Genomic DNA, 15,485 nt, shown 5'->3' on the forward strand with positions numbered 1-15,485 from the left:
TCCAAAATTGGGAATCGGTCCTTCTAATCTCGTTCCCGATTTCTAGATAGGACCGGACCGGACCGAGAACCGATCACCCTTTTGAAAAAGAATGCGTGCACGGCTCTTAAGTTTGAAGTAATCGGAGCTGCCAAAAGCTGTACATTGGCTCAGGGTTGCCAGTAATGTTCGATTTCCCAATCCCCCGGATAATTAATCTCTTTTCATGTGTAGACCACGAGACATTAACATATGGAGACCTTTGACAAGTAATCCACCAACTCCATTTAAACAAAGATTATTACATCATTTGGCAGTGTAAACATCAGTTTTCAACGAAAACCGCGTTTCCCCTACTTCATCAATGATTCGTCCCATATCATCATCTCTTTATTGCCTAATCCCTTATATTATATTACTGTCTGAATTTGACTCTCTCAATTTTTTTTCTTTTCTTTTTCCTTTCATCTTTCTGAACGTCGAATCGCCATATACTTTCATGACTCTACGTGTTAGGTCACCCGCTGAACCCCTTGTCGCCTTGAGAACCGCCCACTATATAATCCCCACTCGTATCGAGTCATTTCTTCATCACACCCACAACACAGTTCGTTATTAGCGTGCTGAAAATGGCCTGGTCCTCTTCATTTTCGAAGGCCATCTTGACTTTGGCATGCGTTGTGCTCCTCATTGGGGGCACGAGTGCCCAACTTTCGATCTTCTACTACGCCAAAACTTGCCCCCAACTCTTCCCGACGGTGAAGTCAATCGTGCATGAAGCGATTGCCAAAGAGGCCCGCATGGGTGCCTCGCTCACACGCTTGTTCTTCCACGATTGCTTCGTCAATGTAACTTCTCTTTCTCATCCACTTTAACTTCTCAACATTATTCCCCAATACTTAAGACCAATTCATACATTCACGTTTCTTACAATTGAAAAAGCTATCAATGCTCTTAGCGAAGAAAGAGTTTGGCTAAGTAAACAACAAACCAAAGTCATTGCCTCATTGATGTTCATGGTATATTTATCAGGGTTGCGACGGATCGAACCTCTTGGACGACACGCCCACTTTCACCGGAGAGAAGAACGCTGCCCCGAACAAAAATTCCTTGCGAGGGTTCGATGTGGTGGACAAGATTAAGTCCGCGGTAGAGAAAGTGTGCCCCGGCGTTGTCTCGTGTGCTGATTTGTTGGCGATTATCTCCCGAGACTCCGTTGAGATAGTAAGTCATTGGAACTCGACTAGCTATGGAACAGTAGAGACGAAAGCTTCTGATTATTTTGGATGAGTAATAATTTGTTGCGAATGAATTTGGGCAGCTGGGAGGGCCAGGGTGGGATGTGAAGCTGGGCAGGAGAGATGCGAGAACTGCGAGCCAGGCAGCAGCTAACAACAGCATCCCTCCTCCAACTAATAACCTCAACGCTCTCATTTCCAGCTTCCAAAATCATGGCCTTTCTCAAAAGGACCTCGTCGCACTATACGGTGAATTTCCCCCCCCTCTCTCTCTCTCTCTCTCTCTCTCTCGAGAAAAATTTGGTAATTTGCAAAAATCCATGAGGAAATGATTTCGCACCAGCAACTACTCCATAAACCAAATCTATTAAATCTAGTTGATCACATTTCAAGAATTTATGAGATCCACACTGGTCCTGCTAAAGAACACACAAATGTTAATGCAATTCTACACTTTACTTGGTTCCCCCTCATCACCCTTAGAATTTTATAAGATCCAAACTACTCTAATTAATACTTGTTTGTATGTTCTCTTGCTCTTAAATACGCAGGAGCACACACAATTGGGCAAGCGAGATGCACAAACTTCCGGGCCAGGATCTACAACGAGAGCAACATCGACAGCTCATTTGCCCGAACGATGAAGAGCAACTGCCCAAGCACCACCGGTGTCGGCGATAACAACCTGGACGGGCTCGACTTCCAGAGCGCAACATCATTCGACAACACCTACTACGTCAACCTTATCAAGAAACGAGGCCTCCTCCACTCCGACCAACAGCTCTTCAACGGTGGGTCCACCGACTCGCTCATCAGGACTTACGCCAAAAGCCAAGACACCTTCTTCAAGGACTTTGTGGCCTCCATGATCAATATGGGCGACATCAAGCCCCTCACCGGATCCAACGGCGAGATCAGGAAGAACTGTAGGAGGATTAATTAATTTGATGAATTTTGGGTCTATATATACTCCTTAATTTGGAGTTTCAGCAATAAATTTCTCTTTGATCGAGTTCTATTTTCCTGGTGTTTGTTCTGTCGTTTGCATTTGAAGTTTTCGCTGTGGTGTGACCGTCGAGATGGAATTGTAAGAGTCGAATATTGTAATAAAAGTCCTGTCGAGATTTCGTCAACTGTTACACATTTCTTTGCCCGAAAAACGAAAGTTGTTAGGAAATGTATCATGATGTTTACCAGTAGCCACTATTAATATGAACTTCTCTATCGTCTCGTGGGCATGTAGCAGGTACATCTAACAGAGGAGATCAAAGAAGAGGAGGAAGAAAAAGCAAAAAGAAAACAATTTCCTCTAGATTTGATGTGCTGGTTTAGAAATATATGAGAGATTTCGAGAGTATCGGGTTTGTTCTGTTGCTTAACCGTTGACACCTGAAACAAATTCATCATACATTTTTAAGGAGAATCATCTTAGGAATGGGATTCGTCGATAATAGCGGAATTCGACTTCTAATTGAAGATGCCGTCGTTTCCTCATTTTGCATTCATTTTCTCCGCCAAGTTTCTTCTGGACATCTGAACTAGGGACATTGCAGCTTCAGCACCTTGGGCCTTGCGGCCGAAATTTGGATTGACAAAGTACTAGAGGCCGGTCAATGTTGACGGCCCAGTTTGACTTTTACAGTAAAGCCCGTTTGTACTTCTTAACCCAATTCGAGCTCATTAATCCTAATTTTTTGCCTGTTAAGCTTCCAAGCATAAAACAAGATAAAAAGAAGACCGAGACGAGCTCGAACCCGGAAGACCCGGCCCAGCCGCCACACCAAGCCTAGCCTGAGCTCGGACGAAGTCCCTGATGCCGGTACCCTACACATGGCCAAACCACCCTTTGCGACATATACAAAAGGAGAGAGAAATATATTCAAAATACTTTTGCGCATGCTTACAACTCATAAAACACACACCTAGAGTCGCTCTCTTACAAACTTTTCTCTTCAAAGCTTAACTCTACATCTAAGGCTACTTCACAAAAGGTACTCCCTGATGTATATATAGAATAATCCCACCGCCACAATTGCAATGATGAAGGTGGGAGCCCCACCGCAGCTTGAAAAGCCAAAAGTTAAGGGGGTAACGTGAGTGCCTGAGCAACAAAAAGTGAAGAAAACAAACCACTGCCTTTATCCTTTTGTTTTTTTCTGACCAGATCTTCTCGCACTCAATCGCCAAATACCACCGCCATAAGTAATATCTAGGCTAGTATAATAAGTCAAATATTTTAAACCGCCAATAATGCTTTAAAATTAGTGCGATTTACTAGTTCATCGATTCCTTCTATCTTCAACTTCAATCGTTCTGCTATGGGAGTCCGAATTGATCTAAATGATTTCATCTTCAATCACTTCGAAAAAATCATTAGTATGTGAAATGCTTGACTGGTTGGGGAATTAAAAGCTTTTTTTCTAGGGTTAATATCATGAAAAATCCTAAACTGATACACCTATGACAAATTTGCCTCGAACTAATTTTTTTATCACAAAAAACCCCAAACTAGTACACCTGTGATAAATTTATCCCAAACTAATTTTTTGACCATAAAAAAACCAAAACTGGTACATTTGTGATAAATTTACTCTCCGTTAATTTCCGTTAAATTGGATTAATACCACAAAAAATCACAAACTGGTATACCCGTGACAAACGAAGGGTAAAACAGAAAATAGGTACATCCATCAACTATTGCGAGTCATTTAACAAAGCAATTTGACAGTAAAATTTAACAGAAACAAACGGAGGGTAAATTTGTCACATGTATACCAGTTTTAGATTATGGTGGTTAAAAAATTAGTTTGAGGTAAATTTATCACAAGTGTACTAGTTTAGGGTTTTTCGTTGTATTAGCCCTTTTTTCTATTACCATCAATAATACGAGCTCAATTGACTTGGGAGTTCAATACTTGAAAAAGAGACTTAAATCATGAAACTCTCTACTATTGATAGGTGAGTTACTCCACATGAGATGTTGAATTTGATTATGAGAGAGGAGTTGAAAGATATAGATGATTCCATTATTAGAATACGCTTGGTTGTGCATTATGTGAGAACTTCTCCTGCGAGGATGCAACGGTTTAAGAGGTGCATTAAGCTAAAAAATATCAAGTCCAAGAGTTTTGTATGTTTGAATGTAGAGACTCATTGAAACTCAACATACATGATGTTAGAAGCGGCTTTGAAGCTTAAAAAGGCTTTTGTCTTATTATATTCAGGATAACAAATTTGTAGAAGAGCTTTCCAAGGTGAAAGGGTTGCCACTAGTAATGATTGGGAATATGCCTGTCAATTTCCTCCATTCTTCAAGTTATTCTATAATACGACTTTAAAAGTATCGGTTTCTTCTTATGTCACTCATAATGATATGGTGAAAGATTTTATGGGGTTCTTAAGATGATTGATAGAAATTGTAAGAATAAGGACAAAAGTTTGCAGGAAATGGCCAAGAAAATGAAGACCAAATTCAATAAGTATTTTGGCAATGTGAAAAACATCAATCTAACTTTGTTCATTGCATGCATACTTGACCCTCGACATAAGGTGGAAACTTTACGAGTTAAAGTAACATCTCTTACGTTATTGTTCCAGTGATATCGCACCGTTATATGTCCCAAAACAACTTGAGGTTAAAGGGTACGAGGATAATAAGCGTGTCAAAGTCTCCCGTGGTTGGTGTGAACATTATGACTGCAATGTATCTTAGCCAAATGGGACAACAATATTTGGAAGAAAAATCTGAATTAGATAAGCAATTAGAAGAAGGATGTGAACGCTATAGCTCCTACTTCGATATTTTAAATTGGTGGAAAGTCAATTCTTCGAGATATCCTATCCTTTCTTCCATTGAGATATTTCGGCCGTGCCCATCTTGACTATAGCATCAGAGGCTGCATTTAGCACAAGAGCTCGTGCACTTGACATGTTTCATAGCTCCTTGACCCCAACTATGTTGGAGGCTCTTATGTGTTCTCAAAATTGGTTATGATCCGCACCACTATCACAGTCAATCAAGAAGGACTTAGAAGAACTTGAAAATTTTGAGTCAGGTAAGAAAACATTACTGTGGAGTTTTTTATATCCTTTAACATTACAATAAATACTTCGATTCTCATTTTCATTGTAAATTTAATGCATAGTTGTCAACTACAACCACGAAGCTAAACTCGATATTGCTTTCTCCCAATAATTGACGAACTTGGAGATTGGTACATGTTAAACCATTTTCTTATTGAGATTTTGAGAGGGAATTTTAAGAATGACGGTAGTTTTGTAGTTACCTAGTGATCCTTCATGTCTTCAAATTCTGTTAATATGGAGCAAAGTCAGTCCTCTCTTTTGTGTGCTTGCTCCTATGTCGGTGATATTTTTTTTATAGTGAGAGAGGATGGATAATGCATTATTGCTAGTCTTCAGTGTTGTTGTGCTTGTATATTGGTTCTTCCATCAATATGTTTGGTTTTCAACTTCAATGTCTAATTGCTTATTCTCCTTTTGACTTTTTTACATGTTTGCTTCACTTAGAAAATGTTTACAGTTTTGTCCCATAAAATATACAGTTGATTGATATGCAACAAATTTAAATGTACAGGCATATTGTGTTGCTCGTTGTTTATGTGTGATGTCAAATGCCGGTTGTATGCATTTGTTTGTTGTTCGTTGTTCATTTGAAAAATGTAGTGAGATGGACATGTATAATGCTATATTAATATTGATTTCTCACCAAATTGTCAACTTTCTAGCTTTGAACATAATAAGGGTGTTTGCTGGTTACTTTTGTTCATATATGGAATGTGAGGAATTTGATATCCCGTTTGGCTCAGATGGGTTGGATTTACTTTCTGTAACTTGAAACTACTTATGAGTTCAACTAGTGTTTCAATTAGTGAAATAATTAATGTCAGTTCACTAATAATTAAAAATTGATATCTTTCGCAGCAAATGTTGCGTTATGAGCCCTCAAGGAGGATTCCTGCGAAGGTGACTATAGAACATCGTTATTTCAATGACGTTAGAAAGACTTGCCTATGAGACTGCGCAAATTGTAGATTAGAAATTGGGATTTGGAATTTCAGTGAACTAAAAAGATATGTACTGAAAACTAATAGCTTGCCTCAAGCATGACCTTTTGTGTACCATGTGCTTTTGTCAAATAATATCTTTTCTAGGATGATTGTTGCCAATCTTAAGTAGTGGATGCATCAATGTCAATTTTAATTAGTGTTGGTTGTTTGGTTTAAAAAAAAAAAAAGAAACCCAAAGGTAATGGTTCTGTGAATTGGGGAATGAAGGGCACAAAGGCAAAACCCATATTGTTTTCCAAAATCCCGTGGCAAAAAAAATACGAAGAAAAACTGAAAATTAGAACTAAACCGAACCGGGTTTTTGGTTTGAGTCATATTCTATTCGGATCGAGGTTTGGTTCGGTTCAAGCATATACCCTAACGGTTCGGTTCGATTTTTCAGGAAACTCGGACCTCGGCGATCGGCTATAGGTAGGGGCCAGCAAGGCTGACTTTGCCAGCTTGAAGAAGATGGGAAAAAAAAAAAAAAAAGAAAGAAAGAAAGAAAAGAAAAGAAAAAAGGAAATAAATAAAAAATTTCAAAAAATATTAAAATATTAGGACGGTTGTCATCCATGTCAGTAATTTTCTGCCAAAATTGACTTAATGCACTCAATTGGCACAAATACAAAAGATTTAGGACTGCATTAACACAATTATAGTAAGACTTTTATGGTAATTCTCCCATTGTTCTTTTGGTGGGTTCCGGATTAACGTTTTATAAACTGTGCATTATGTTATTGTTGACACCCAAAAATGATTAAATCTTTTTAATCGACATAATCTTTATCGAGGACCATGACATAGGTCGACGATTATGACTTAACAAATTTGGATAAATGTTGAATGCAGAAACTGAAGACAAAGCAAGGTAAAGGAACAGATTGACAGTTATATCAAATTGCAACTGAGGAGTTGTAACCGTTACGTTATTTGAGCGGTGTCAATTTTATTTTATGGGTTTTATTTTTTTTATCTACATAAGGGTATTTTGGTCATATATAATATATATTCACTATAAATATATTGTGATAGGTATAGGGTTTTTGTAACACATAAGCTGTGAGCCTCTTGTTAGCTTTTACGATTTGTTTTTTCCACTCTTCTTCTCCTCTCTATTTCTCCGAAGATTCTCTAATCATAATTGTCACATGGTATTAGAATAGATCTGACTAGCTGATTCATTGATCCTACTGCTGGCTTGAGAGTCCCCTAATAACCCTTTTCCTTCTCTAGTGCGCAACCACCCAAAGCTATAAGTTTTACCTATTTTTTTCTTCTAGTCTCGATACATATAAGGCCAAGAGAAATCAGATCCATCAGGTTTTGTTTGCGACTATAGATACAACACTTATTGATCAGCGGATTCAAGGATCAAAATATTTTGTTGATTATGGTTAACTGGTGTTGTAGGATTTCCATCGAAAATATAATTAATTGAATCGAGAAAATTTTTTTCTCTAGTCAGATATTTTTCTTCCATTCAACAGCCTATATTTCTGAGATTTGAACATCCCCTTATGAAATTGATGGAGCTAGTTACGTTTGATTATATGTCAATATTGATTAAAAGGAGCCAAGGGTTATTTTATTTACTACATTGAAGTTTCAGTCTTCTTGATCTATGGTAGATATATTCATATTGAGATTATCACCATGAGTGACACTAGGTCTTCTCCAGACAATGTCAATGTTCAAATTACCACCATTAAATTAAATAGAGCCTCCAATTACTTGTAATGAGCTCAAGCTATTAATGTCTATATTAATGTCAAAGGAAAACTCAAGTATACAACAAATTCTCCTAGTGTAGATTCTAAAGAGTATGGTCACTAGATGGGAGAATGGTACACTTTCAGTGTGGTTATGGAACAACATAGAACCACTCATTGTTGCTAATGTCATGTTCCACACAACTACCAAGGGAGTGTCGGATGATCATATGGAGAGCTACTCACAAGACAAAAACATGCCTATAGTCTATGAATTATATGAGAAGATCATTAATTTTAAATAGGGGGCAAGTCTTCTTGAGAGTATTACAGTGCTTTGAAAGGCATGTGGGAAGAACTTAATCTTCGTCTGTCCATCACTACTGATCTTGAGAGACTAATGATGTAACGATTCGGTCCTGCGAAGGCAGGGAGTGATTGCCGGGGTCAGAGGGCCTGGACAAGAAGCGGCTCTTAACAAACTTCGAGAATGGCGAAGGGGATAGGAATGAACCGAATCCCACATCGCCCAGATGTGACTAGGTGAAGCGCCATATATGTGGTGACACTTGTCCTAACTTGTAACGAGACATTTTCTAGGCAAAGCCCAAAAGAACAAAATCGTGCGAACTCCAGCCCAAAGCGGACAAGTGCTAATGGTTCCTCTACTCGGGTGGTTGGATTAGGGGATGTTTCACTCACACCTTCCTTATCTTTGTCCTCTGTCGTACACGTTTCCCAACTTCCTTTGAATTTGTTGTCTATTAACCAATTAACTAAAGCTCTTGGTGGTTTTGTTACATTTTATCCCTCCTCTTGCATCTTTCAAGACCTTCAACCAAAGAAGACAATTAGTGGAGGGCGTGAACGAGATAGTCTCTACTATTTGGATGGTGTCTCTACTGCTAACGCCAATTGTCTAGCTATTAGTTCTACTACCCCTCTATTATAGCATTCTCGTTTAGGACATTTATCTTTATTTAAGTTATAACAAATAATTCCCTAGTGTAAATCAGTTTCTATGCCTAAGTGCGAGGCGTGTGAACTTAGGAAACATCATCGTAGTTCTTTTCCTAGTCGTAATGATTCTCGTGCGTCTACTTTACTTGAATTTGTTCATTCAGGCATTCGGGGACCTTTGCGTATTGACAGTAGAAATGGTTTTAAGTGCTTTGTTACTTTTGTAAATGATTATTCTTGTCTAACATGACTTTATATGCTTCATGACCATTCAATTTTATCTTTTTTTTCAATTATTTAATCGTGAAGTTACTAATCAGTTTGATACATCCCGTAAAATTTTGCAAACTAATAATGCTCTAGAATACTTACATAAATCAATTTTTTTGTTTTATTCTAATCTTGGCACTATTCATGAAACAAGTTGTACTTATACCCCTCAGCAGAATGGTGTGGCCGAGAGAAAGAATGGTCATCTTCTGGAAGTTGCTCGTTTTCTCTTGTTTTGTATGTTTATCCCAAAATCATTTTGGAGTGATGTTGTCCTTACTGCCTGTCACTTCATTAATCGTATGCCCTCCACTATCCTCAATAATCAATCACCAATTAGTGTTGTGTTTCCTGACAAGCCGTTATTCCCTCTTACCCCTCGCGTCTTTGGGTGTGTTTGTTTTGTCCGTAACTTATGTCCTGGTACTAATAAACTAGCCCCTCGTGCCTCCTAATGTGTTTTTTAGAGTATTCACAGACCAAAAAAAGATATCGGTGTTATGATCCTATGACTTGTACCCAATATGTTGGTGCTAATGTTACTTTTTTTACGACACACCATACTAATCTACTGAAGGTAAATAGTTTTTAACTAATATAGTGGTTGATCCTCCTATCCCACAATTTATCCTCTTAAACTCTGTTAGTCCTTCTCCTGTGTCTCTTCCCTTATAGGTGTATCAGCGACGAAAGCAGTCTACGGTACCACCAATCTCTAGCTCTTTCATGCCCTCTATCCAATCTCCCTCCTTGTCTCCTAATTAGAATGATCTTCCGGTTGCCCTTCACAAAAATACTCGTTCTTGTATTCAAAAATCCTCTTTTGCTTACCCTATTGAGCATTATATGTCTCTTTCACAGCTTCCTTCCCCATTATATGACTTTGTTCTATCATTATATACTCACGCAATTCCTACCTCTACCACTAAGGCCTTGCCTAGTCTTGAGTGAAAAAGAGCTATGGATGTGGAAATGGAAGCTCTAGTGTCCCACTATACGTGGTCTTTGGTTGATCTTCCTCTTGAGAAAGATGTGGTGAAGTGTCAATGGCTGTACACCATCAAGTACAACCCATATGGCTTAGTTGAGAGTCTTAAGACCCGACTTGTTGCTAAAGGTTTTACTCAAATTTATGGGGTGGACTATTTTGAGATATTATCCCCTGTGGTATGTCTCAATTATGTTCGTGTAATTATTTCTCTTGTTGTGAATTTTGATTGGCCATTATATCAATTGGATGTGAAGAAAGCTTTTCTTTATGGTGATTTGTCTGAGGAAATATATATGGAGCAACCTCTTGGGTATGTTGCATAGGGGGAGAATCGAAGTAAAGTATGTCGGCTGCATAAGGCTATTTATGGGTTGAAACAGTCTCCAACAGTATGGTTTGAGAAATTCAGTTCAGTGATTTCCAAGTGTGGTTTCCACTAGTGTTATTCTGATCATTCTGTTTTCGTTCGAAAGAGAGAGTCAGGGGTGATCATTCTTGTTATATATGTAAATGATGTAATTATCTATGGCAGTGATGTGATCGGCATTTCTAAGGTTAAGTCTTTTCTTCAGCAGCAGCTTCAGATTAAAAACTTGGGATCTCTTAGCTATTTTCTGGGTATTGAAGTTTTACGAAGTAGGAAAGGTATTAATTTGACTCAGTGAAAGTATGTTCTTGATCTTTTATTTGAGACCGGTACACTAGCTTCCAAGCCAGTTGATAGTCTTATGGATCCAAATAAGAAGTTTGGAGTCGATGATGGAGATGATATTGAAGATAAGCATCAAAATCGGCGTCTAGTTGGTAAACTAATTTATCATCAAAATCAGCGTCTAGTTAGTAAACTAATTTATCTTATTGTTACACGTCCCAATATTTCCTTTGTTGTTAGTGTGATGAGTCAGTTTATGGAGTCACCCAAGAAGGCTCATCGGGATGCTTTTTGTCGCATTCTTTAGTACCTTAAAGGCTCCCCTCTCCTAGTAAGGGACTAATTTATAAATTGAATGGTTCTTCCACTCTGTTTGGCTATTCTAATGCTGATTGAGCTAAGTCAACGTGTGATCAGCGGTCTACGATTGGATTTTACATTTTTCTTGGTGGTAATTTGGTCACTTGGAGAAGCAAGAAATAGACTACCATTGCCAGGTCTAGTGCAGAGGCTGAATATCATGCAATGGCACATACTGTGGATGAATTGTTGTGATTGAAATTCCTTCTCCAAGAGCTTGGATTTTCTATTAATCAACGTATTGTTATGATGTGTGACAATCCTGTTTTTCATGAGCGACCTAAACATATAGAAGTTGACTGTTATTTTGTTCGTGATGTTGTGAAGCAGAAGTTGGTTGCTACTCCTTACATTGCCTTAGAGATCAGTTTGTATATATGTTCACTAAAGCTTTGTTTCGTCCTGCCTTTGTTGATGGTTGTTCCAAGCTGGGCACGGGTTGACGTAGCTAGCAAGGATCACCTAGAGAGGGGTGAATAGGTGATCTAAAACTTTTAATCAATTTTTAAAGCGGAAACAAATGATCAAGATTAAAGATTGAAAGACATTCAAATTCTGAGCGGATTTTATAAACAATGTGCTAGTGTGCAGTATAAAAAATAAAATAAGAGTTTAGGGATAGAGAAACTGCACACAAGAAATTATAGTGGTTCGGCTTAGATCAAGCTTACGTCCACTCTCCCACGCGGACAACCTACTGGCTGGATTCCACTAATCAAATCAATGAAAAGTTACGGCAAGCTGTGCCACTTAAACCCAAGCACTTCTCCCCGAAGCTAGTACTGCTTATACCAAGCCGATAGATCACACTATCTCACACCTAAGCACACACTTATGATACTGTCTACACCTCTCAATTGATTACACATTTTAGCTCACGAAAGACAAATATAAAGATTGAAGATCGCTCAAACTTTGAAATTCTAGATACTGGATCTTGTCTCTTACATCTGCTTCTCGGCACGCTGGTCTTCTTTTATACTCCTCCACTTCCAAATTAGCCATTGGACAGTCTCCAGAGGATCGTCTTCCAGTCTACCATTGTACACATCTGTATCAAGAAGATTGCGTAGCCGTTGAGGGATAAAATCTGAATCCCCGCTGAATCTAGTCGCCCATACAACCAAAATCTTGGTTTCCAAAAGTAGAGCTTCTTCACTTGGAAAGTGACTTGTCTCGAGATTAATTGCCAATCAATCAAAATGTTTTGCATATTAAATCGTTGCAAAACAATCTTCAAGATTGAGTGTTGACACCTACATTTTTTGCCCAAAAATCATTTTCAAAAAAATTGGAGCTTGTTTTTCCACAAAAATATTTTGGAATTATTCTATAAAAAAAAAAAAAAACGGAAGAGCAAGGGCCAAGGATTCGAGTGTAGCTAACCAAGACCTGAGGGATCAAATTGCAAATGAACCAGCAAGTTGGGGCCAAAATACAATTTCCAAAAGTTGGGGGACCAAATCGCAAAATTTGTAAAATTTGCCCCCAAGCCCTTAAATCATCATTTTTACCCCTAATCAAGCTTGAAATTGAAAACGGGCAAGGTAAAATTGATCAGATCAAGCCAAAAGGACTAAATTGGCTCAAATCGGGCATTCTCGGACAAGAAAGTGGCTAATTTTGAGGGACTTTCCTGCAAACTTGAGCATGGAAAATTGCAAATTCTGATTATCATCTTAAACTAATATACTTCAACTTTCAAACTGATCAAAAATTCCGACCAAATGAATGGATTAAAGCACTTAAATTAGCTTCCAAAAACCGGTCCACGATTTGGTCTCAATTCGAGGCTGCTGAGTAGCCAAATTTGTGGCCCCACCATATCCTACTCAGCCAGCCGATCAGCGTGAACTCTGGCCGAGGTGTGAGACCATCATTAGGAGTGCAAATGGACAAAAATTTGCCAGGGATAAGCTGCTGAAGACACGTGATAATCTCAGTCAAACCTGCTCACTCAACAGCTGCAAATTATGATGATTTTGGAGTCAGAAAGTTGGTGAAGAGACTCAGTTTGCAGGCTTGGTAAGTGGGCAATCACGGGCTAAAAATCGGGTTGGATTTGATGGATAGAATCTCTGAAGCACGTTCTTTTGGGGGATAAAAATAAAGGGATGAGACAAGAGGAAGGGAGTTCACGGTCGTTCCAAAAACTCACCCTCAGACGCAACTCAAAAAAAAACATAAACCCAGAAAAGTTTCAGACTGACTTTTGGAGAGGAAAGTGAGATTTTCGTGAACTTCGAACCAAAATTAGCCAAAACCTTCAACTAGAGAGTGGAACTACATTCAAAGAGCTTTCCAACCATAGGTCGCACGCTCCAAATGGATGTCGGGAAGCCACCCAAAATCCCCTCGAAAAGCAGCCCATTCTCGGGTCAAGAGAGAAACCCAGAAATCTTCTAAGTGTTGAAGTCAGACGGTTACTGGTGAGGGAAAGTGGGAGTTTTTGAGAGACATGAGGAATATATGAGGATACCTGTGACTTGAAAATTAAACTAGAATACTTCTAGTTTGGGTTAGTGTCAAATTAGTCAGAAAAGGAGGTCGTTGATTCTGGTTTTGGAGACCAACAAAAACCTTCGTTGTCAGTTCCTTCTTGGCAGATCTCATTTTCCAGTTTGAAGAAGCCTAGTTCCCCGCGCCCTTGGAAGACAGGTTTTTGGTTCCCTCGGCCAAGGGATACTTCAAAGAGAAACTAGGAAGCAAGGTGAGTATCCTACATTTATTTTTGTTCAATTTTGAATATGTTTTAGTTATGAAAAAAATCAAGAGAAAACCAGCCCAGAGAACTGATTTCTGAGGCTGGAATTTTTCTAAGTGTTAGAGCTCCTTCATGAGCCCTAAATGTTTGACTTGCTACTCCTCTTTGCATGCGTTTTCTACCTTCGTGAGCTTGATGAATGTTATATGGGTGTACAAATTAGGCTGAGATCCACTTGGTTTGGTCTTTGAAGCCCCGTGTGAACCATGAGATCGCTTGCAACTTGAGTCAAAAGCCAAGCTAACCCACATTGATTCATGGCTAGTCATTATGAACCATGCATGTATGCTTCTTGGGGGGGTTGTTTCGACGTGTTCGCTTGATCATTCTCCATGATGTTTGTTTCATTTAAAAGTAGATGTTACGTAACGAAGTGATGTTTCCCATAGATCTTGCACGTGATGAGTGTCGGGGCTTAAACCTGGGCATGCAACAGGTTTGCTTGACCTGGGTTTAAACCCAAATTTGCAAAAGCAGCCCGAACCCACATATTGGAGGCCGATTCCAACTTGGTTCTCGTGCGTTTTAGGTTGTCATTTCTAGCTAATCTTGTTCTTTGCATGTGATAATATAACCTTGATACTTTGGTTCCACTTGATATTACACACGGAGTAAGATTGAAGGCCACGAATATGGCTCGAGGAAGCCATTTGGGGCATTTTAATGCACACCAAATGCTCGACGAAATGCCCAAACCAAGTTTCGATCTTGAAACGGTTGATTTGAGCCCGGTTCTCGTAATATTCATATTCTGAGTTGTTTCATGTTCACGTAAACCGAGCATAGGCCGATTTAGGGAATTATTATTTTTTTAAATAAAAAAACGAAAATTAAAAAAAAAATAGAAAAATTTCGAAAATCCAAAAATTGGAAATTGGGTTTCAGAATTGCTTTTCTCTCCCTTTTTGTGTGATTAGCGTATGTTTGATTGCTCCTCGCTTGATTCGCACGCTTTGAATTGCATGTTTAATTTAAACTCGCATGTGGTTGATTATGCATGTTAGGTTCATGTAGTGATTGTTGCTTCCCTTAGCTTAGTTAGGAATGAATTTTTTTAAACTCCCAGTTAGTGTGAACACGTTAGGTGGTGAATTGAGCAAGATTAGGTACCGAAAGGGCACTAGTTGGTCAATTAGTGTAATCAAGTCCCCGTACCCATTGAATCTCTGGTTCGTAGAAGTAAAGCATTTCTCCCCTGCTTTGCTTGGGTGTCTAATCGACCCACCAAAAACTGATTAGTGGCGACTTCTAGGTGAAATTGATTTCCATGTTAATAACTTTAACTTAAGTCGCGAATTGATATGAGCTTGGGAGAGCTCGAGCTAGGTTTAACTTAGTAATCCATTAGCCTAACCCCTTAGGCGGCGGGGCCGGTTTAGGGAGGTCGCGACATTGAGTCAATCAATTTATTTCAAGTGCGAAATCTAAGCCAGATTACTAGCCGTTATGTACGTTATGAATACGTGTCCCGTTCTGGACTTTACGTTATG

The 15,485-nt window shown here is 38.9% G+C and overlaps 1 protein-coding gene across 1 annotated transcript; it reads left to right on the forward strand.

Annotated features, from left to right (window-relative positions):
• Positions 1-418: 418 nt before the first annotated feature.
• On the forward strand, positions 419-2,350 carry LOC115673183 (peroxidase 4-like). The gene is made up of 4 exons (XM_056308946.1): positions 419-827; positions 1,012-1,203; positions 1,301-1,466; positions 1,769-2,350. The coding sequence occupies exons 1-4, from the start codon at positions 609-611 to the stop codon at positions 2,158-2,160; spliced, it is 969 nt and encodes a 322-aa protein (XP_056164921.1). The 5' UTR covers positions 419-608; the 3' UTR covers positions 2,161-2,350.
• The last annotated feature ends 13,135 nt before the right edge of the window (positions 2,351-15,485 follow it).

The sequence above is a fragment of the Syzygium oleosum genome, unplaced genomic scaffold (genome assembly GCF_021117445.2).
Source record: "Syzygium oleosum isolate NSW1041296 unplaced genomic scaffold, Sole_v2.1 Sole_v2.02, whole genome shotgun sequence".
Taxonomy (NCBI): Eukaryota; Viridiplantae; Streptophyta; class Magnoliopsida; order Myrtales; family Myrtaceae; genus Syzygium; species Syzygium oleosum.